Source organism: Sorex araneus, chromosome 3 (genome assembly GCF_027595985.1).
Source record: "Sorex araneus isolate mSorAra2 chromosome 3, mSorAra2.pri, whole genome shotgun sequence".
NCBI lineage: Eukaryota > Metazoa > Chordata > Mammalia > Eulipotyphla > Soricidae > Sorex > Sorex araneus.
This window is the reverse complement of record NC_073304.1, coordinates 64,827,815-64,852,732: the sequence shown is the minus strand read 5'-3', so window position 1 is coordinate 64,852,732 and position 24,918 is coordinate 64,827,815. Positions and strand designations below refer to the sequence as shown.

Here is a 24,918-nt window from a genome sequence, read left to right as displayed (position 1 = left end):
ATTTCAGTGGCAGTGTTTATGATTCATTTGTCTTAGCATTAAACATACCAATTATATTTCTAAAAATACATTAGAGGTTGTCCTAGAACTCACAATATGTATGTTACACTAATCTAACTCTGCCTTCAAATAGATTTTGTCTACATATACAGTTACACATACTTAGTGCAGATAAGTCAAAGCATATTATTATAAAATTCCTTGCTTCCATTCCTTATAACATTGCTGTCATTTATTTGTCCAACCACTACTACTATTTTAAATAAATAGTATCTTTTAGATCAATGAAGAATAAGAACAATAAAATATTTTACTTTACCTTTATTCCTTCTCCAACACTTTTTCCTTCATACAGAGCCAAGTTTCTGATCTATGTAATTTTCTTTTTCCTGGAGAACTTTTTTTAACATTTCTAGCAGGACAGGTCAGCTTGCAGTGAATCCCTAGAGTTTGACTGCTCAAATACCTTCTGTTCCCAAATATCTCTCTGAATACACTCATCCATATTACTCTCTCCTGTTGCTCTGTTTATTGTCTATCTATGTCTGTCATCTGAATTCTCTTTTCTTTTCATTCTCTTCTTTCTCCTTCGCAGTCTAACCCACACCTTGTAGCTTTAGTTTGTGCAGTAAATTTCACTTAGCATTGTTGAAAGGTTCTTCGAAACTGCAACTTTAAATGAAACTGCATATAATGAAAGCAGGCTCTCAACATTTTATTCAGCTTCACTGGTATTGTTTTTCTCCCCACCATTATAACAAAATGATGCTAGTCCATTATCTGCCATGCTTCTCTGTGCTTCAGACACATAAACACTGCTCTATATTGCTACTGAGATCTTCCCCATGGTTTTTCAGTGTCTAGAACAAAACTCCTAATTCTTCCTGTCAAAAAGATCCTTATCCAGTCTTCCAGATCTCTTTAAAAAGACCATAATATCTTCAGTTGTGCACACCTATGAATATGACTCAACTTTAGTATATCACTTGTTCTCAGTCCCTTTGACCCCTCATCAGTTTCTATTGGTTTTATTCTCTAAGGAGCTCTGAAGTAGGTACAATCTTTGTATGCTACTGTGGTCCAACATACTGCCTATCTCAGGAAGTGTTTAGTTTATTATCTTAGTTTATTATCTGGCACAGATAAAGTGTTCATGGGTGTTCGTTGTTATATTCTTGACCTTACCTGAACCACAGCAGGAGGCTCTAACATGGCCTTCCCCATATCAACTCCACCTTGCTGCCATGGAGAGCTTTTTTTTTTTTAAAGCACTAACCTGATCATTTTGCCTTGATTGGTTCTCTGATTCCAAGTCAGAAGGCTTTCTCTGAAAGCCAGACATGGATGCCTGCCCTCAGGTCTTCAAACCCAGCATGCCCCCTTCTCGTATGAGTCTTGTTCCTTTTGCCCTCACTCCCACCCACTTGGGAGTTTGCTCGGAAAGTTTTTTATTGTCTTTCCTGTGTGACCTCAAGAACCACTTCTTCAATCAAAACTTCAAAGTCAAAATTTCTTGATTTAGATAGGTCAAGCCCACTATCTCATTATCTTTTCACAAATTGTAATTTTTCTCACCAGGGTAAGATTAAACCTTGTCTGTTTCCTATAGACCCTCACATTCAGTAAAAATGCTGATAAATAACTTTTCTGGATTTACACTTGTTAGATAAGTGAAGCAAAGAATAAATCAGGTTGTCTAAGAAAATTCATATTGACTTGCTTTTGTCTGCTTTCCCCCTCCCTTTATTCCTGTCTGCCATTAACCCATTTCTCATTTACCTGTCTCTCAGTCTGCTCTTCTTGTGATTTCCCTGACCATAGAAACCCCTGGTTATAGAGTATTTCCCTTGTATAGAGCTGCCCAGCCATGTACCTTGCTCAGCTAGATGCCTGTGATGATAGTTAAATTTTCTTCCCTCCTGATAGAGGGAGAGAGCAATTCAGGGTGGGGCCCGGGAGTCCTCCAGGCCAGTTGCTTTCTGCAGTCGGCAATCTCTTTCTTCCCGCTGAGTGTGCAAGTCTAGATTAGCATTTTCTATATGTTATGACTTGATAAAGGTTGGAAAGCACTGGTCTAGAAATAATAAGTATTAAGCCTCAATACTAACCTTCCGATCATGAAGCAATAGTCACATTTAAATTTTGATTGAAAAGAAAACATTTAAGTGGAAATGCCACTGGGGTCAAATAATTTTCTTATCCCTCCATAAGAAGATCAGACTTACTCTAATTTTCTTCTTTATTCGGGTCTAATATTTTGGCTCTGTTGTTTCACTTGAATTGTGTTCATGATTTTTTAACATATAAATGACTTAAGTTTGCTGAATGTCAAAGAAAAGATGCTATGTTTAGTCATCCAGGGAGTTAAAATTGAAATACCAATATCGACGGAGCCTATTTTTTGCAAAGGAGGATAGAGCAGGACAAAATAGTACAGGCAGGCCCACAGGCCTATGTTTGAAAAAATTAAATTTATTTTGAAATGAATATTCTTTTTATACTGATAATACCATCAGTGACGTGCTGCTGATTTTGCAAGTATTGGCTTCTGAGTAGTTCATATGTTTGCAAGGATGGTTTGTTTTTTGAGTCCTTTGGGTCATAGAATTGGAAGGAATGGAACCTACAGGCAGATAATCGAATGCCCCTTGAATATCTGACGTTCAGCATTGCTCTGAGATCTGCCTACTCAGGAATGTAGTACAGAACATGATTTTCACTTTCAAGTAGTTTGTATAATATATAGAATGATAGTTAGATAATGTTGAATCAATTAAATAATGATTACACCAAAATATGTTTGGGATGTAAATGATACCATCAAGTACAGAACTAAATACAAATTTAAAAGATGCTTGAAAGGTGACTTGGTGCTCCATTCATTTTTATATCTGCATAGTGCTTGGGCAGTTCTGTGTAGTAAGAATTCAGTCAACATTTGTTGAGTGAATAATCAAATATAAATACTAAATTGGGTGGTTAGATCATGAGTTTAAGAACTGAATGAGAAGAAAATCAGTGAGAACTGAGTGTCCTAACAGATCTTTATGCAAGAATTTATGACAAAAGTTTAGGAGATTTAGTGAAGGCAGTAAAAAAAGAGAAACAGTTACTATAATAAAGGTCAGCTATGTAGGGCCATTAAGAATTAAACAAATCAGAATTTCTTTAAAGCTGGAATATTTGAAGAAAATATTCAGAGAGCCATTGGATTTTTTTTCTTTTTTGATGAGAAGAGTAATACAATTAAAGAGCATATTTTAGGAAGTTTTGTTTGAAAGTGTTGTGAATAATTAGCCTGAACACATTGTTGACCTTTCTATTTTAAGACCTTTGGTAGATTTTCCACAAACTTTGATTTCTGTAAGAATGTTAAGTTATTTTTTTAATTAAAAATTCTAGGATAAAAAAAACAAAAATTCTAGGGTATCTCAGCTACCTTTTCTTGCTGTGTTTTAGCTTTGTTTCTTTAGTTTGGAGTAACAAACTAAAGAATATATATTCTTTAGTATATATATGCATATATATATATACGTATATATATATATTCAAGTATAATCCTTAGGCAAAGTAATCAAGGGTGGAGAAAGGGCAAGACCGGAATTCAGGTGTCTTTGTCTTTTAAAGGTGGTTCCTCTAAGATCACTAGCCAACCTCATCCACTGCTACACTATAAATGTATCACTTGCAATGTAAAATATAGACTATCAGAGAATCCAAAACCACCCATCAGAAAGGGACATTTTGAAGGGGATGGCAATGTCACCTTGGTGTTAGTTGCAGTAAGACACAGATTCGTATTGAGGAGTAAAACCAGGCTTCTGCAATTTTATAGAAACACATAGTTAATCAATACACTTGGTCAAAATAATAATTTATGCCATTTTTCACTATCTTTTTTCTTTTTTAAATTCTCAAAGAACCCACTTCAAATAAGGAAAGCGTCCAACTCTTAAAAAGGCATTTCCCTTGTTATTCTTTCTTTAGGAGTGGAACTCATACAGTAGCAGTTGTAAAATAAACAATGATGTGTTGGATTTTGTTTCTCTTTATCTATATGACATTTGTGTCATCGCTGTCGCTCTAATCCATATTCAGGTCTTCATGTTTGGTGTGCAGTAATATGTAAATGATCTCGCCAGCTGCATGGAGCAGTGTTTGTTTATTCTATTTCTTTTGGCACAGCATAGAACTGAATTTCTGCCAAAATGGGGCTGCTTCAGGGAGCACTAATGCTCCAGGAGGAAGTTTTGAAAGGAAACGCACATCATAAGTCTTCACTCTGTGAAGCAGCAAAATCAAAACAAACTTTCTGTTTACTAAAATATCGGTATTATGAGTGTAAAGTAATGTGTTTGTTAAAATATAATGAGTATGCCGCCCATCTCCAGGATGCTCCGTCGAACGTGGGTTTGGGAAATGAGGACACAATGCTGAGAAAGCTGGTGTGTTTTTATTCTCGGAAAGAAAGTAGGTGAAGTGAAACAACGTAGACAACATCGAGAAGTTTAAGGGGGAAAGAAATATTTTAACTTGCATATTAATCTCTTGGAAACACATGGCATTTACATGCATTTAAATGTGGACAGCTGTGGCGTTTAAGTGTTAAAAAATTTCATTAATGATGCATAGAGCTATCTACTTCTGTTGGCAGGCCTTTCAGTCTTCAATCTGACACTTCCTTTTTTATCCAGCAAGCTAATTTCCCCTCTTTTGTGACGAGTAACTGTTTTCACACTACTGCTTACCCAGCAAGCCTCCTTATTGTTTCATGGTTAATTATCTTCTGGAGCTTCACCTTCCCCAGTGAAGGGAGCGGACTCTTCCTCCCCAGCTCTAATGAAAGCTGGGTTTTATGGGTACACTGTGTAAATAAATGCAAGGTCTGATCAGGCAACATAATAAATGAGTTTCTAAAGTTTATGGAGTCACAGCTCATCTAGTGACTATACGAAATAATGAGAGAAAATGATTAATTGGGTGGGAGGGGAACTTTAATTTTGGAGAAAAAAATGAGCATTTGCTAGCTTAATATGAGAACTGTCTGCTTAATAAACCTAAGGGATCTCTCTTTATACACGTGGTCCACGTACTTCCTAAAAACGATGATATTTGCCAGATGAATGCCTAATGCCTTTTATAAAGTAGGGTTTTGAAAAATATCAGTTTGGTAAGAAGCATGGTCATCTGGCATTACATTACCTTGATTACATGATATTTATTAAGAACAAAACACAGCCAAGTTCTCTGCAGTTAGAGTGTGTTCATCTCTACACTAACTGCAACTGGAGCAAAGAGTAGATAGAAATGTTCCCTCGTAGAGAGATGCACCGGGGTTAGTCCATTCAGCAGGTTGGCCTGGGTGCTCAGCTCTGTCAGCTATCACTGCCTAGTATCTATGGACTAAGAACACAGCAAACACAGCATATTCTCTAAGTAGCCAGTTGAGGATTAATAGCTTAAGTGTTTGGGGTTCTTAATTATTATGGGTGATATTTTGTACTGCAAAAGGAGTTTTTGACATCTGGCTCTAAAATTGCTTTTAAAATACATATATATAAATAAAAATATATTATATATAATATATATTTAAAAGCAATTATATATATTTTAAAGCAATATATACATATATAATTAATTTACATTTCAGGATCACTTTCCCTCTAGAATAGAATTTACATTTCTTTGATTTCTGAATCCTTCATTTGGGTTACAGTCTGAATTTAGATACTGACATTTAAAACTCTCAAGAGCCTTTTTTATGAAAGTCCTCAACCAGAGCTTCTGTTCCATTCAAGGATTGAGTTTTTAAATCAAATCAGATCTCAGGATCCTTAATATTTTTTCCCTTGAGATCACAAGAGAAATCCCTGAAGGATTCTACATTTTTAGCATGTCTGGGAATCAGAAGCATGAGATCTTTTGGAAACTTACTTCAAAGACATTCATTACCTGCTATGAAAATTCATGCCCAAATTTCAAACAATTTTTCCAGCATCAAGTGTAATTTATATACTCTCCAATCATTTTTATGAAGGAATGATGATAGATCCAAGGAGCTGTTCTAGTAATTAAGAATCTTTTTAGTCCTCCATATTATAAAATGCATTTATCTTAAGGGAGGCTATTTAAACAAAGATGTAAATCAAATAAAATAAAATCAGATGTAGAAACAAGGGTTAAGCCATATTAAGAAAACAAATCACTGTTGACCTGCCTATTAATCATCATAAAAACCTTTGTCCAATCAGATGATAAGCTAAGAAGGCAAGTTTGATAGACTGGCAAAGATAAGAGAGAAAAGAAATTAAAATGATATTAAGATGAAATTATAGTGCATGTCATTTTAATTAAGAACTCAGCCATTTTTAATTTGCTTGTCAAATTGGCCAACATTTTTTTTTTTTTTTTTTTAGACTTTTATATAGAGGTGGATTTTATTTTTATTTTTATTTTTTTTTTATTTATTTATTTATTTATTTTTTTTATTAATAGTTTATTTTTAATTAGTGAGTCAACGTGAGGGTACAGTTACAGATTTATACATTTTTGTGCTCATGTTTCTCCCTTACAAAGTTTGATAACCCATCCCTTCACCAGTGCCCATTCTCCACCACCAGTAAACCCAACATCCCACCCCCCCTTCCCAGTCCCGTCTCCCCCCACCCCACCCTGCCACTATGGCAGGGAATTCCCTTTTGTTCACTCTCTCTGGTTAGGTGTTGTGGTTTGCAATAAAGGTGTTGAGTGGCCATTGCGTTCAGTCTCTAGTCTATATTTGGCCCGCATCATCTTTCCCCCACATGACCAACAACCACATTTTACTTGCTGTTCCCTTCTCTGAGTTGCCCAGAATGAGAGAACAGCCTCCAAGCCATGGTGACAACCTCCTGGTACTTATTTCTACTATTCTTGGGTGTTCGTCTTATAGTCTATTATTCTATATTCCACAGATGAGTGCAATCTTTCTATGTCTGTCTCTCTCTTTCTGACTCATTTCACTTAGCATGATACTTTCCATGTAGATCCACTTATATGCAAACGTCATGACCTCATTTTTTCTGACAGCTGCATAGTATTCCATTGTATATATGTACCAGAGTTTCTTCAACCAGTCATCTGTTCTAGGGCACTCGGGTTTTTTCCAGATTCTGGCTATTGTAAACAGTGCTGCGGTGAACATATAAGTGCATATGTCACTTCGACTATACTTTTTGCAAATTGGCCAACATTTTATTCTTATGTTTTATTTCTCTAAATGATGAGTTGTAATTCATAGTCTTAGAACTAAAAACAAAAAAACAATCTGCACCTTATTTATCTGAAAGGAGCAAAGAGTGAAGAATCAGAGTAACACAAAGTTGGCTGAGTGTGTATCCTTGTTAAGAATTAAAAGACATAATGAAGTTCTTTCAGCTAATATGTGCTTTGCAGAGGGCATAAGTCTTTCACATGAGTGAACTCTTTACCTGGTGTTTGACTTTTTCAGTCGATGTTGACATGTTGGAAAAGATAGATATCCTTGTATATTTGAGAACCTTAGGTTCCTGCAACAAATCTTGGCTTCTTTTTACCATTTTAGGGGGACAGACCTGATCAGATGCTTCCGGTTACTCCTGGGCTCCAAAATGCTAGTTTTCTTGTCTGCCCTTTAAGCTGTCCACCAGGTCAATATAGTTTGAAATTTGGGAACCCAAGTTTATGTCACAGTAAAGTTCATTTGTTATTAAGCTTTGCTTGTTTATGGGTTCACCATGTCCTTGGTACTACCAATATGCTTGCAAGATTTTTAATATAGGTTTTGTTAAAGTGGAAGATCACTGACATAAATTAAAAAAACTGTTTTATATAAATATATATGTATATATATATACCAAAAATTTTGTCAGGGGCACAAAATTCAAATATTATACTTAATACCAGACAGTCAAATGACAAATATAAAACCACTAGGACAATTCCAGAAAGATAGTGTGAAATGTTATCTTTAAGGGGGAAAAATTATTGTTTGTCATGTGAATATCCCACTATCATACATATAGACTTTCCATGTAGTGAGATCAAAGTGCCATTCTTAATGGTTGGTGGGTTTTTACAACTTTATTGAGGTTATTTTTCTTCGGTACGTCCCTTTTATTTGTTTTAGCTCACATAATACTGAAAGACTAAAAAAAGATTTTATTTAAAATATCTTGCTATATTTTTAAAAATTATTTTGAAAAAAATTCTAGATTATGATACTCTCTTTAAAGTGTGTATGAAAATTCTAGGAAATCTAGGATAGTGACTGGAAAAATAAAACACTTTTCTTATTAGTCTGTTCTGAAAGTAATAAAATTTCAGTATGTTTGCATAGAAAGCAGCAGTCAAGGTAAAATAATTTATTTGCCAGTTGAAGATTATTTTCTAGCTTCTTTTAGCAGAATACTTTGTGTGTATTACCAAAAGGCAGCAGCTCTCTCTCTCTCTCTCTCACCACCCGTGTTCGGTGGTCTCTGCCTTGCCCCACCCTGGGGAGGCTGATGGCTATGGGTAGGCGAAGTGAAAAATGAGGGCCAGGCTGATCGGTATCGATTGCAGTTTATTCCAATCTCCTCTCCATTCTCCTCTGATTCCCCTCCTGCTTCTCTCTCTGGATCCCCCTTTGTTCTCCTTCTTGCTCCCCCTTCATTCTCCTTCTGGCTCTGGATCCCCTTCGATCTTACACTCTTAGTTTATATAGCAATCACATCACGTAGGGTGGTGATACAAAGGTGGGTTGAAAATTAACAAATCAACAAAGAGAGGTAAGATCATTCCTTCAGAAGATTAACTCAAGGACAAAATCTCATTTAAAGAGATTACTCCAGATTACTAGGAGATCCGCTCAAGGGCAGGATTCCACTCATAGGGTGCATTGTTTTCTTCTTTCCCCAGCTAGTAATCCACTTAAATAATTGTAGTAAACTTACTTCTAATATTTATAACAATGTCATTTTGTATGAGCACAGTAAGAGATATATCAGGCTTAGAGTTTGGTTCTTCCTGAGGACATCTCACTATATATTCAAGACCACAGTCCTCAGGCCAGGTTAGTCTTCCTAACCACAGCAGGGTCCTTATTCAGTTACCTCTTTTAGATCATGACAGAGTTTGTCCATGACCATGCTCTTGACTTATAGTTGAGTATTGTGGTGCTTGCCCTGGGCCCATTCAGTCCCTTGTCGGGACCGTGCTTTTGGGGTGCCAGGAACTAAGGGCAACTGAATTGAGAAAGAAGATGCCCAGGAGTAAATATTAATCGGAGTCAATCAACTCCCAAGTTACAAAGTATAATATTAACTGTCTTCCTCTGTCCATACAGAAAGGACATTTCTTTACGGTATACTATGCAAAAGACAACTTACAATATGAGTTCAGTGTCCTTAGAAGGATCTGATCTTATAAGCTAACAGAGTCTGATTAGGGAAAAGGTGATTAACTGGTTGGGGAGGAGAGCACAGAGAAGAGTTTACAAATAAACAAAGGAATGGAAGTGACTCGGGAGCACTGGGATGGGTGTAACCCGATAAACTTAAATTCCCTGTGGCAAGGCCGGAAGGACAAACCCAATGTAATCCTACACTCCGAACCAGGAAAGAACATGACGGGTACTAGGTTTATTGGTGATGGAGAACAGGCACTGGTGGAGGGATGTGTTTGTAAACATTGTATGAGGGAAAAACAAGTTCTAACATGTGTGAATCTATATCTGTACCCTCATGGTGATTCACTAATTAAAGAATAAAATAAATTTTAAAAAAAACATGATTTCTCCTACAGCGGATTTTTAAAACTTCAAATAGTAGCTTATATAATAATTGCTTAAGAAAAACATGATGCAAGTCATTCTCTATTGCTAGATAACTTTAATATTGTCAACACTGAAATTACTACACTAAGAGTTATTTAGAAACTATGGAATTATTTCTTTTTTTTTTTTTTTTTTTTTTTGCTTTTTGGGTCACACCTGGTGATGCACAGGGGTTACTCCTGGCTCATGCACTCAAGAATCATCCCTGACTGTGCTCAGGGGACCATATGGAATGCTGAGAATCGAACCCGGGTTGGCCATGTGCAAGGTAAATGCCCTACCCACTGTGCTATCGCTCCAGTCCCAGCAGTATTTCATTTTTTAAAAAAAATTTTGGCACAAATTACTTCCTATTAGTCAAAATAGTGCTTGTGCAAGGCAGAACTCCCATAAAACTCGAGTTATAAAAAAAGAAAAATAGAAATGCTTTATTTTTTGTCTTTTTTTTCTGAGAGAGTTTCTTGATATCACCTTGCCACCTTGCTTCACCTCACCTCTTAATACCCCTGAAGTTCTTAGCAAACTATTCACATGAAAAATCAAATTCTGAGACATTAGATAGGAGTGTGTGTGTGTGTGTGTGTGTGTGTGTGTGTGTGTGTGTGTGTGTGTAGCATGGAATTTTGGGATAAAGAAAGAGGTGCTAGAGCAACTGAAGAATTTCCAATATATATTCTACGACTTCCATGGTTTCCCCACTGCTTTTATTCCACGACTGGGATTCAAGGACAAGAAAGGAGGTTGAGAGTTCCTACCAGGCATAACTAAACTCCAAATTCAACAACAGTTTTTCTGTGGAACCTGGGCTCCTTGAGGCTAACATCTAGCACATCCTGTGCTCACCCACCAAACTCAGGACCTTCATTCCCCACCTTTGCAAATGTCTTTATTGTTGCTAGTTCAGTGGTTTCCCCTCATCTTACATTCATTTTTGGAGGGAGGGGTAGCAGAGCATTCCTGGCTATGCTCAGGTCTTACTCCTCGTTCTGAACTCAAGGATCACTCCTAGTAGGCTCAAAGGACCATATGTGGTACCTAGAATCCAACTGGGTCATCCATGTGCAAGGCAAGTATCTTTCCTGATGTTCTCTCTCTCTTCTCCTCCCCCTTCTCTTTCTCGCTCGCTCGCTCGCTCTGACTCTCTCTCTTGCTCTCTCTTTCTCTCTGCCCTTTGTTTCCACTCTTATCTTATCAGTTCCTTAATCCTCACTATACTAAAAGTCTTTCAGTCCCAGAACATTATATTTTGAAGGTACCCAAGTGCGGTCTTCCTTCTTATTGTCCCCCTTTCTGCTGTACGCCCCTTTCCAACACCTGTTCACAATTCCTGCCTCCTCAGTGTAGTGTATCTATACACTGCTCTTCAAAATAATCAACAATCAAACTTCTGATGGCTAAACCCATTCAGGGGAAGTTTGTATAATAAAAGTACCTAAGATGGAACTGTGGGACATATGATCATTTACCAATCAGCTGAAGTGCATTTTAGGAAGACTTAGCATCGAGGTAATTAGAAGAGAACACTTCAAAAAAAGTCACATGCAAGAGCTGAATCAAGTTAAAGAAGGCCTTCTAAAGGCAATTCAGCTGAATTGAACACCTAAAATTCCCAATGATCTTTCTGAAAAGAACAGCTCTTAATTATGCTTCATGTTTCTCCCCCACGGAACCACTGTATTGAATTCTGTGGCACTGAACTAAAGGAAATATCATATACAGAATGTTTTTTCTTTAGCATTTCTGGGACTGATAAGCATACATGTGGACCTAACAAATATCATAATCCAAAAAATATCTTTTATTATTAATGATACACAGTAATATAAACAAATTCAGAAATATATGTTGTATTATGTTACAAACCTGAAAACCTTTTATGCTGAAACCTTATTATGTTGGATGGTACTATAAGTTTGTACTATAAATTTGAAACTCAGTTTTCAGCTTCTATTTTAAATTGAGGTGAAATTAATATAACATTAAATTAATGATTTTAAGTGAGCAAGACAGCAGCATTAATGCGTTCTAAACACTGTGTACCATCATCTCCTGTCTGATCCAAAACATTTTCATCACCTCTAAAGGAACTCATTTTTGTGAAACAATTTGCCTCCCATTTTTTCATCTTCTGGTTCCTCGTACTCACCAATCTTCATTCTCTCTCTCTCTGGATTTACCTAATTTGTATAGTTTGTATAAATGGAACCATATAACATATGATTTTTTGTGCGTCTGGCTTCTTTCACTGAGGATAATGGCTTTTGTGGCTACTTGCATTTATAACTGAGCAAGTATCTTGAAAGTCAGAAATTTTCCTGAGGTTTTGCAATGGCAATGTTTAACCTGTGGACCTTTACCCAAATCCATTTAATGAGTATGTGAAACCACAGACCTATCTTTCTTCCTTCAGAGCACTCAATGAATATTCTGTCCTCCATGCGCTGTTTTTATGTGTGAGCACCAATGGAGAGCAGATAGAGTTCCTCCACATATGGAATTTGTATCTAAAAAAACCCCTCTGCTTCTAATACTGCACTCTCATCTCTGACTCCTATTGAGAAATAAGGCAATTTTCTCTATTATAAAGTTCCATAGCAAACATATAGTGGATTTTTGAGTTTCAACTGTTCGAGAATTATTTGTGTGGTCAAGGTTAGAAAACGCATCCCAACTCAGTTCTAATTTTGTGAGATTTGTGAAATGATTCTTGGTTTTATTTGTCTTTTTGAGGTTCTGATGAGTTTTGTTATTTAAAAAAAGAGCATCACTGAAACAGTTTTTGATCATTAGTGTAAGATAGACTTTCAAAGAATTTTCTGAGCTCAAACAAGTTACATTAAATTATGATTGTTAATATGCTAGAGAGTGTCAAGATTTGCTTGCTCTAGTGTGTCGGTTGGGATACAATGTCAGAAAATACACCTGCCTTTAATTTTAAGAATTAAAATTAAATTCTTAAAATTGTGTATATCTACACAATGGAATACTATGCTGCTGTTAGAAAAGATGAAGTCATGAAATTTGCATATAAGTGCATCAACATGGACAGTATCATGCTAAGTGAAATGAGTCATAAAGAGAGAGACAGACATAGAAAGATTGCACTCATCTATGGAATATAAAATAAAATAACAGAATAGGAGACTAACACCCAAGAATAGTAGAGATAAGTGCCAGGAGGTTGGCTCCAAGGCTTGGGAGCTGGCCCCACATGCTGAAGGAAGGGGCAGCTCGCATAGAGAAGGGAACACCAGGTAAAGTGTGGTTTGAGGACACACATGGGATGGGAGATGCACTCTGAAAATAGAATATAGACCAAACACGATGGCCACGTAGTGCCTCTGTTGCAAACCACAACCCCCAGAAGGAGAGAGAGAGAACAAGTGCCACAGACATGGGATGGGGTGGGAGGATGGGGTCGGAGGGTGGGAGGGATACTGGGAATGTTGGTGTAGGGGACTGGGCACTGGTGGAGGGATATAAACAAGACGCAAACATGAAAGTTCACAAGTTTGTAGCTGTAACTCATGGTGATTCACTAATAAAAAAAATTATTTTCAGGAAATAGAGAGTCCTTGTGCTAGGCTTCACTAGGTAGGTGTCTTCTCGTCTGCTAATTTCTGAAGGATTAGGCCAATCAGAATACACAAAGACAAATCCATCACACTATTTAGAGCATAGAGGTAGTAAAGCACCTGATGGATAATTATTTCATTGAATTCCAGGCATACAGTTGCATGAGAGAGATTAATTAACAAACCACCAGTCTCAATACAAACACTACAACTGTTATTTAACTAAGGCTCCCAATAATTACTAAGGTAAATCAATGTACTTTGATGAAACCAAGCTAAATAATTTCCCCCATATCACAGACTTAATATGAGACATGGTTTGTGTGGGAGGGGAGGAGCAGAGTGATAGTACAGCTGGTAGGGCATTTGCCTTGCATGCAGCTGACCCAAGTTTGATCCCCAGCATCCCATATGGTCCCTGAGTACCGCCAGGAATAATTCCTGGGTGCAGAGTCAGGAGTAACCCCTAAGTGTCTTCTGATGTGTACCCCCAAAATATGTGAAGGTGGGGTGAAAGAGGAGAGCCTAAGATTCAAACCCACATTTCTGAGTTTATGACTCAAATTCTGATATGCTTGATAAAATGAACATTTTTCTGTTTTCTGTTTCTGGCTTGGTGGTTTTTTTTTTCTTATTATATTAGCCTGAACCTTATCTTCACTAGTGAAAAGGCAGAGTACTACAAATTTCAAATTCTCCTAAATGTTATCTTTCTATTTTCTAAGTTTTACCTATTTATTATTATTAATGTTTATTTTTAGTAAATATCTAAGTCTGTTCATTCCATATTTTTGAGATTCTTTAGATTTTCAAAAGATGTGACTTTTGAAGGAAATTAATGGAATCTAGGAGACTATGTCTGATCTATGTAGAGTTCTTATAGACTGTCTGGTTTCTTCATCTCTACCCTTAAATTGACAATGTGTTTCTCATCTCTTAAATATACCTACCATTTGACCTAATATTTAAATAAATTCTTAGAAAACAATATGGGTATTCCCCAAAAAAACTAAAAATTGAGCAGAAGGAAATACAACCTATCAATACCACGTCTGGCTATATAGCCTGGGGGCCCAAAAACACACTGCAGAAAAGCACTCTTGCAGCACTATTCACAGTAGCCAGGATCTGAAAACAACCCAAGTGCCTGACAATAGATAAAAAAAACAACTATGATACATCTACACAATATAATACTATGCAGTCACCAGGAAAAATGAAGTGAAATTCCCTTATATATAATGGGGATGGAAAGAATCATGCTGACTGAAATGAGTCAAAAGGAAAGGGACAGACATAGAAGAGTTGCACTCATTTGTGGGATATTAAAAACAATAAAGTATGAGACTAATACCCAAGGATAGTAGAAACAAGGGCCAGGAGATCTGGTCCACAGTTGGAACCTTGCCTCAAATGGTGGTGGGGAGGGCAGTTAGGATAGAGAAGGGACCACTATGACAATGATAGTTGAATATGATCACTCTGCACAAGAACTGAATTCTGAGAGCAGGTAAAGGGACAAACTTAATAACTTTTCAGTACCTGTATTGCAAACCATAATGCCCAAAAGGAGAGAGAGAGAGAGAGAGAGAGAGAGAGAGAGAGAGAGAGAGAGAGAGAGAGAGAGAGAGAGAGAGAGAGAGAGAAGGAGAGAAGGGATGGGGGTTAGAACATTGTATGACTGAAATCCAATAATGGAAAACTTTGTAACTGTGTATCTCATGGTGGTTTAATTTTTAAAGATATATTAAATAGGGGCCGGAGCGATAGCACAGCAGGTAGGACGTTTGCTTTGCACGCAGCCGACCTGGGTTCGATCCCCGGCATCCCATATGGTCCCCCAAGCACCGCCAGGAGTAATTCCTGAGTGCAAAGCCAGGAGTAACCCCTGAGCATCGCTGGGTGTGACCCAAAAAGCAATATATATATATATATATATATATATTAAATAAAGATAATGCAAATTATTTTGTTTCACTAATAAAAAAATAAATTCATACATAAGTTGATCCTAGAAATGCAGTCCTGGGAGCCCAAACTCAATTAAAACCACGTAAGTACCATAAGGCAGCAGTTCATTTGTATATGGAATACTAGATGCTGTTGTAATCTTAGTTCTTACATCGTCATCACTTCTCTGACTGCTTTTAATTTTTTCTCTATATATTATGCTAAAACAAATAATCTGCTCTAAATTGTAAAAAAAAATCACGCAAATTAATTCCACTTGTTTTTAAGTAGATATGCAAAGTTTACATAGAGCTGTTGGTTTAGACCCAACATTTTGTACCAGTGAAGCAAGTTTATGAATGAAAGACCCTTGTGAGGATTGACTTAACTCAGAATTATCTCTGGAATTGCAGTCTGTCTATTGGAACCTCATTTACTATTCAGTCACCATCCTTTTGGTTTCATTCAAATATTCTTAGATTTTTATCTAAATTCATATGTGATTTATCACTTTATCAAAGAGAGGAACATTTGTGCCTCTTTTAAAATTCAGAAAATTCTTCTAGAAAAAACAACAACACAAATGCTTAATTAGCTTTAGCATTTGGGGGCTATGTTGGGCTATCATCAAAGAGAGCATTCAACCAAATAATTTTCCTTCCAGTTACATCACAGTCTACATATATATCTTTATCCCAAAGGCAATGTTTGAGTTACTTGTAAATAGTCTAAATCCACTTCTTCTTAGAAACTTTCTGCATTCCCTTGTCCCCTAGCATGTTGTTATGTTTTAGTTCAGAGATTTTGTTGAAAATATTGACAGAATTTTATCTATAACAGATGAGGGTGAATTAGAAAAGAGTGAGTAGCAATTTGATAATATATAAGATTGAAAGTCTAAAGTGGACACTTTAATGGATCTTATCAGGTATTCAATGGCATTTTAAGTTTAAAGAAATTTCAGAAATCATTATAAATTCAAGAGGTTTGTAGGACAAGAGAATTAAGAAGGTAAAAGGACAATAATTATGTATCCAAAAGTTTAATTTTTACCTGTTTTACTCCAACTACTTTAGTGAGCAAAGAACTTATTCTTTTAGGTGCTGCTGTACTTTCCTAGACATGCATTTGTAAAGCTATAAAGGTCGGCATTTGGTCAGAAAATGACTGTGTCTGAGTTACAGGCAACGCTTGGGGTAAGCTCCTGGCATTCATCCAGGTGGCACCGCTCATGAATCTCAGCGGGACAACCCAGACTTGGGGCTCTCGTGGAAAATCTGTGCTGCTAAGTATTAAAGTCAATCCCAAGAGTTACGAAGAGAGATCCTTTGGAAAACTAGTTCAGTTATTTATTAGCACACTAAGAGTTCTGGACAGGATAGTTTTTGAAATTAATACACTATTTGATTAGACTGATTGATTGTTTCTACAACTGAAGATTTTAACATTCATTAGCCATACTAACCAATCATTAGTACTTCCTTTATCAGCAAGCAAAGAATAAACAGAAATTCTAATAAAAATTCATCACAGTGAATGAGCTCCATTCCTAATTGGGTGTGATGGCTGCCCATGTACTAGATTAACTGCCGTAATATTGGAAGCAGAATAGATTCTCTTACAAAATTTAAAAATATCCCTGAATGTTTTCTTTATAACTGGATTATTTTGAACATAAGTAGGAAATACAGATAATCTTTTACACACCCAGTATTATAGAAAGCTAATGGGTATTTTTATACTTAATGTATTTGTGTGATATCCTGCAAATGTTAGTTTCAGGAAGGACTGTAGGCGTTTTAGAAAAGTTCTCTAATGTGCTGCTTAAGCCTTTCTCCCTCTACTGAAGAATAAAAACCATGATCCTGCCCTGTATTTCAGCCAGACTATTAGAATAATTATGAATTGTAATGCAAATGTGCTGACCTGTTGTTCTGTGTGACACCTCTCTTTACCTCCTATGTCATGAATTCCCTGTGGTTGAGGTGCAAATTGAAAGGAGTTATGGAAAGAAAAGAATGAAGTAGGCAGAGAGAACCCTTTCAGAATTCACTCAGGATCACTCTAGAGTAATGTTTCTCAACCTTTCCCCCACTGTGACCCTTCTGTTTCTTTTTTTTTTTTTTTGTGGCCCTTCTGTCCTCTCAGTTGGTGCACTGGTCTTGTCCCATGACCCCCAATTTATGTGATTTTCATCTTTTGTCCCTTTACTTATCTTGGGTGCCCACAGGTGGCCATATGGTCCCCAGTTAAGAAATGTTGTTCTAGAGCCTAGCTTTCCTAGTCATTGTTGTTGTTGGTTTTGTACTCTGTTTTTGTGTGTATCCATTGTGTTTCTTTTCTTTTCCTTTGGAAGCCACACCCAGCTTCATCAAGGCTAACTCCTGGCTCTATGTTCACAGATCATTTCTAGGGCTTGGGGATCATATTGAGTGCTGGGGATAAACTTGGATCAGCTTTGTGCAAGGAAAATGCCTTATCTACTGTACTATTTCTTCAACCCCAAACACTATTTGTTTGTTTGGGGGTCCACACCAGCTTACTAAGGGCTTGCTTCTTTCTGGCTTTGTGCTCGGGAATCACTCCTAGTAGTGATTGGAGTACCAGATGCAGTGTGGGATACCTAACTGGGATGCAGCATACAAGGCACGCACTTAACCAATTTACTATCTCTCTGGCCCCCAGAGCCTAGAGTCCTGAACTGTGGACTTATTAAACAGGTACCTGAGTATGAGAGTCAAAAAACAAAAGCTCTTTAAACATTTGTTTTAAATTAAAATTCTTTATGATTTTTCATAAACGTCTAATTGTATATCTATTTTTATACCTTTATACCCAGGGTCACAACAAATTTCTTAGGCAAAAAGGGGTCATGAGTGGGAAAAGTTGAAAAAGTCCTGTTTTACAGTATCAATAACTATAACTGCCGATTATCAACATGGAAATACAAATCAAAACAATAATGACATCATCTCACACCAGTGAGACTGGCACACATCACAAAGAAAAGACACAGCTAGTATTGGTGTGGATATGGGGAAAATGGGATCCTCATTCAATGCTGCTAGGAATTTTGACTGGTCCAATATTTTTGGAAAACATTATGGACACTTTTTAAAAGCCAAGAACTGATCTTCCATATGATTTAGCTTCCATAAGATCCACTTCTTGATATCTTTGAACCCCTATCTTCATTGCAGCACCAGTAACAATGACAAGTATCTGTAAACAACCAAATTTCCAAGAACAGATGACTGGATAAAGAAACTATGGTATATATACAGAGTGCAATACTACTCAGCTATAAGAAAAAATGAAATCATACCTTTTTTTCATTAGTGAACCACTGTGAGGTACAGTTACATACTTATAAATTTTCATGCTTGCGTTTCAGTCATACAATGATTGAGTACCCATCCCTCTGCCAGTGCCCATTCTCCACCACCAATGATCTAAGGAGCCCAAGATGATATAAGTGAGAAAATCAGTCAGGTGCTGTTCATCTTAGGTCTTATTGGGAGCAGAATCAAGTTCTGAAAAGGTTGAGTCCCGAAAGGAAAAGTGGAAAAAACAGACAGTTAAGATCCTTTAGACCCATGGATGGTTCTAGGTGATAACTACGATTCTATTCTATTTCCCTGAGCAAAGCAACTTCACATGGAAAATTCAGGATTAGAGACAAGAAGTGTTTGCCATGTCTGCTGGCAGATAATATTCACTATGGATTCTGGACTTAAATTTGTATTAGAGTAAACTAAGAGGTGTCATAGGATATACTTGTCTTTACCTTCATTGACCCATCAGTTTCATTTTTACCAAACCCAAGCTAAAAATGCAGATGAATCAATAGAAAATGGTTAATTCCATAGTTTGCTATTTGATTTAGTAAGCTTACTTTTCAATCTATGATATTAGCCTTCAGTGACAAATTACGATTGCTGGAAAGACCTTTGTCAGTAATTCTGACTGTTATGCCAGAGAGGAATAGAGTTGGTAATTCTGTTATCTTTCGTATCTATGCTTGAGACAGTTTTATTTCCTGACTCTTTCAAGAGGTTTTTGAATGGAGAACAGTTTTCTGCTTGCTTTCTCTAATGCCTTTTTCTCTTATTCTTTCCCCTACACAGGAGACTTTGAATGTGATTGATCCAGGTTTGATGGACCTAAATGGGACAAGTGAAGATGCCTTGGAATGGGATGAAACTGACATAAGTAATAGGTTGATTAGTTTGAATGAAGAAGCCAGTGACCTTGATCAAGACTCCCAAATCACCATGCCTTCCTTGAATTTGGAGGAGACAGGTGGGGAAGACCCTGGTTGTGAAGAGAAGGCAGGTAACTGCTCAGGGTCTCAGTATGCCTCGAATGTCACTGCCTCCTCTGGTCCTCACATTTACCAGGTGTACAGTCTCCACAATGTTGACCTCTGTGAGAATAGCCACATGCCATTCCTGAAGAACAATCCCAAACTCTCCAGCAAGACCCAGCCTGGTGTTCTTACTAAGAGTCTCAGTAAAGACTCTTCATTTTCATCTACCAAATCACTTCCCGATCTTCTGGGGGGTTCTAATTTGGTGAAGACCTGCTCATGCCACAGAGGAGACAGGAGCCAAAACTCAAGCAGCGAGAGTGGAATTGTCAGTGAAGGGGACACTGAAACTACTACCAACTCCGAAACATGTTTGCTCACTGCAGTGGATGGGTCGCCACATAATCCTGAAACAGAACATCTGGAGCCCCAAATGGGAGAGGCAGTCAATGTGCTAACACAAAAGTTTAAAGATGACGAGGAGCACATTAAGCTTCCAAATAGCTCTCAGTCATCCATTTCACCAGTGGGTTGTGTAAATGGAAAAGTTGGAGATTTAACCAGTGATACCAAACATACCCCTGATTGTTTGGGAGAAGAATTACAAGGAAAACATGATGTGTTTACATTTTATGATTACTCTTACCTCCAAGGCTCAAAACTCAAGTTACCAATGATAATGAAACAGTCTCAGAGTGAAAAAATACACATGGAAGATCCCCTGCTTCATGGTTTCTATTTTGATAAAAAATCCTGCAAGTCTAAACATCAGGCTACAGAGTTACAACCAGATGCCTCTCCCCACGAAAGGATTTTGGCAAGTGCATCCCATGACATGGATTACAGTTCCTATAAAAGTGGTGATGTAGAGAAGACATTCACAGGCATGCAGAGTGCCAGACAGCTCTCTCTTTTATCTCATAGTTCATCGGTTGAATCCCTTTCTCCAGGAGGTGATTTGTTTGGATTGGGCATCTTTAAAAATGGCAGTGATAGCCTCCAGCGAAGCACTTCTTTAGAAAGTTGGTTGACATCCTATAAAAGCAATGAAGATCTTTTTAGTTGTCACAGCTCAGGGGATATAAGCGTGAGCAGTGGCTCAGTCGGCGAACTGAGTAAAAGGACATTAGATCTCCTGAATCGTCTGGAGAATATCCAGAGCCCCTCAGAGCAAAAGATAAAGCGAAGCATTTCTGATATCACTCTCCAAAGCAGTTCCCAAAAAATGTCCTTTACTGGCCAACTCTCTTTGGACAGAGCATCTTCAATCAATGAAGATTCCCCAGCCTCACTGACAGAACTCAGCAGTAGTGATGAGATCTCTCTTTGCTCAGAGGATATTGCATTACACAAAAACAAGGTCCCAGAATCGAATGCGTCATTCCGGAAGCGGCTGACCCATTCAGTGGCTGATGAAAGCGATGTCAATGTTAGCATGATTGTTAATGTCTCCTGCACCTCTGCTTGCACTGATGATGAAGATGACAGTGACCTCCTCTCAAGCTCTACCCTCACCTTGACAGAAGAAGAGCTGTGCATCAAAGATGAGGATGACGACTCCAGCATTGCAACTGACGATGAGATTTATGAAGACTGCCACTTGATGTCAGGGCTAGACTACATAAAGAATGAGCTGCAGACATGGATTCGACCGAAGTATTCCATGACAAGAGATAAGAAAAGGTGCCATCTTGGTGATGAAATAAAGGGCAGTAAGGACATAAGTGGTAGTGAAATGACAAATTCCTCTGATACCCTCAATATTGAGGCACTTCTAAATGGGTCCATAAAACGTCTCTCTGAAAATAATGGAAATGGTAAGAATTCATCCCACACCCAGGAGGTAGGAACAAAGGGTGAGAATAAGAAAAACCTTTTCAAAGTTAATAAAGATCCATATGTGGCTGACATGGAAAATGGCAATATTGAAAGTACCCCAGAAAGACAGGAGAGCAAATTGAGTGGGATATCTGTGGAATCAGAAACTCTTGGTTTCATAGGGAAACAGAATTTGGAGAATGGGCATTGTAAATGTAAAGAAGTTATAGAGACCTCAGAAGAGTCATATATTGCTGAAAAAGATAGTGAACACCCCAGTGTTAAACATCTTTCAAAGAAATGTCAAAACCATCACCATTTTGAAAATCAAAGTTCAGCATCTACTCCCACTGACAAATCTTTCCCAGAACTGCCTTCAGAAACTAGTACTGTCAATACACAGGACAATGATGTGCCCAAATCTTCATCTAATGATGCACTGAGTGTCACTGGAAAATCTGTTGGTTGTTGCCTTGCATTCGAACAAAGTAAAACAGAGGGAAATGCTTCTATCAGCGATAACATTTCCTGTTGTGACTGTGCGCCAGATGTTTTCCATCAGAAAGATTCTGAAGATTGTTCAGTACATGACTTTGTCAAGGAAATAATCGGCATGGCTTCAACAGCCCTGAAAAACAAATCTCAACCTGAATATGAGGTGGCTGCACCAACTTCATTAACTCAAATCAAGGAAAAAGTACTGGAACATTCTCACCGCCCTCTTCAGCTGAGAAAAGGGGACTTCTATTCCTACCTATCTCTCTCCTCACATGACAGTGACTGTGGGGAGGTGACCAGTTACATAGAAGAAAAAAGCAGCACCCCATTGCCCCCAGATGCTGCCGACTCCAGCTTAGAAGACAAGGAAGACATTGAATGCTTCTTTGAGGCCTGTGTTGAAGATGGCCCAGATGTCCGTGAGCCCTGTTTCCCCAGCTCTCCTCCAAATACACCTGCAGTTCCTGCTGAAGCTTCAGTGCCTCTGCAAGCCATCGCTGGCCCTTCTCATTCTGGTGACGGTCAACACCCAGCTGATGATGCCCTTGGGGTTACTTATTCCAGTCTTCCCCCTCCAAATGGATCTGACATTGTAAAGGAAGTAGGTGTTTTACCCCAAGCTCCCAGTGACTCCAGAGAAAATCCAGAGTTAACTGAGTCTTCAAAGCTGGGCAACGACAAAGAGAGTTCAGAAGACCTAGGTGAGTCTGGAATGGCAGGAGCACATAATCTGGCTCCGGCCAAACCCAGTGTTCCAGACGTCTCCTCAAAAAAAAAGCAGCCCAAAGATAAGGCTGTAGTGCATACCAACCCCAAAACCTTAACCTGTGAAGAAAATCTCCTAAACCTTCATGAAGAACAACATAGAAATATGCATAGGTAGAATGTAATCCTTTCCAAGCATGAAAATCATCTCACTGAAAGGTAAGTATAGTCTTCATGTTTCCTTGCTGGGGTGGGACAAAATGGGGGGTACCTGGCAGTTCTGGGGCTACTACTGGCTCTGAGTTTAGGTGTTACCTTTAGGAATCACTGCCCATGTGGTGCTGGAGTTTGAATCCAGGTCTCCCCCATGCGAAACATTTACAGTCAGTCCTTTGAGCTCCAGTGGTATGAGGTCCAGTATGAGCCCCATACTACTCTCTACTCTAGTAGTATTCATGGTTTAATATGTTTTTATATATATTAAGTTTATGCATATATGCATATATATAATATATATGGGCTGGAGCGATAGCACAGTGGTTGGGTATTCGCCTTTCACGCGGCAGACCCAAGTTCGATTCCTCTGCCCCTCTGAGAGAGCCCAGCAAGCTACCGAGAGTATCAAGCCCGCGCGGCAGAGCCTGGCAAGATACCCATGTGTATTGGATATGCCATAAACAGTAACAATAAGTCTCTCAATGAGAGATGTTACTGGTGCCCGCTCGAACAAATCGATGAGCAACGGGATGACAGTGACAGTGATAATATATATGCTGGCAACATATACAGTTAAAATGTGCACTTGAATCAATAAAGCCATGATAGGCAAGATTAGTAAGAATGGTCATAGGAGATGTTTATCTGAATAAGACATTTGTGTGGAAGAAACACTCCCTCAAAATGCAACTGTGAACAAGAGGAAAGATGGTCACAATTGACATTCTTAGTGACATTATCTTTATAACATCATTCTGGCGAGAAGAATACAGTGTTTGAAGAAGCAGCCAAAATAATTTAGCGCTTCAAATTCTTCCATTGAGGGAGGAAAAAAGGTTCTCCAAATTGCAATTAGACCCTCTGATCAGAATGCAGGCACAGTAACAATGCTCCCCACTTCAGTTCCCTGCACACAGAGCTGCCTGCTCCCGTCAGTGCCTGCCGACGAACAATGATTAGGTTAAAGGCTGCATCTTCTGATCTGGGCCTTCCTTTTATGCTTCTGTCTAATGTAACTATCATCACATTTGCTTTCCCAGTGGAAGGCTGTGCTGTCACATCTCCTAATCACGACCAAGTCTAAGGATTCAAACAGGAGGGGAAGTTGATGCTAAAGAAGAAGCTCCTATTTATCTACATACAGACTGAGAATAAGCCCAGAAAGCAAATGCAGAGAGAATACATGACAACTTAATGCCATTTTGATAAAAACAGAATTTTTGAAATTTGCCTAAAGGTGTCAAGCTGATTTCCATTCTTTTTTTTTTTTTTTAAGGAAAACCACTCCACTCTTTCTATTTAATAAGAACAATGTATTGGTAATTCTGAGATGATGATGTAGCTTCAAAAGGGACAGAAAATTTTGGTTTTGTCCCAAGTGTCAACCCCATTGATAAATATGCTTTTTCAAATGTAGCACTGTAGCACTGCCATCCCATTGTTTATCGATTTGCTCAAGTAGGTACCAGTAACATCTCCATTGTGAGACTTATTGTTACTGTTTTTGGCATATCGAATACGCCATAAGTATCTTGCCAGGCCCTGCTGTGCAGGCGGGATACTCTCCGTAGCTTTCCGGGCGGGGGAGGAATCGAACCCGGGTCAGCCTCGTGCAAGGCAAACACCCTACCTGCTGTGCTATCGCTCCAGTCCAGTGCTTTTTCAATTGAGTTCAAAAAAGAAGATTTGAGCTTTGGAAAGTGAGAGTTGTATTTCACCAAAGTCTGAGGTGCCAAATGCCATCTCCACCCCCACTCCAGAAGCTTAATGCCGTAACCTAAACTCGTGCTATAGGAAATGAATTACAGAAGCAATCTACCCTAATTTGTTAACTTATTCAAATAACAGTTATTATACTTAACTATGCTAAAGATTATCTTTTTTGTGGCAGATTGTTTATTTTTTGATGAGCCTAATTACTGATTTTCTAAAAGTAATTTACATTTATTACAAATACATCTTTTAAAATGTGACAGATAAATGTTGTTCCCATAATGTATTATGAAAAAAGTTAC

At 38.0% G+C, this 24,918-nt stretch overlaps 1 protein-coding gene and 1 pseudogene across 3 annotated transcripts in view; one reads left to right on the top strand and one right to left on the bottom strand.

Annotated features, from left to right (window-relative positions):
- The window catches only part of LOC129403315 (uncharacterized), a 637,601-nt pseudogene that overhangs the window by 522,499 nt on the left and 90,184 nt on the right, over window positions 1–24,918 (bottom strand).
- Window positions 1–24,918, top strand: part of AKAP6 (A-kinase anchoring protein 6) — a 520,466-nt gene that overhangs the window by 484,978 nt on the left and 10,570 nt on the right. For all 3 annotated transcript variants that reach the window (XM_055130131.1, XM_055130130.1, XM_004612112.2), the window contains one exon: window positions 19,485–22,906. In XM_055130131.1, the coding sequence (XP_054986106.1) occupies window positions 19,485–22,865 (3,381 nt within the window). In that variant the 3' untranslated portion in view covers window positions 22,866–22,906. The remainder of the gene's footprint in view (window positions 1–19,484; window positions 22,907–24,918) is intronic.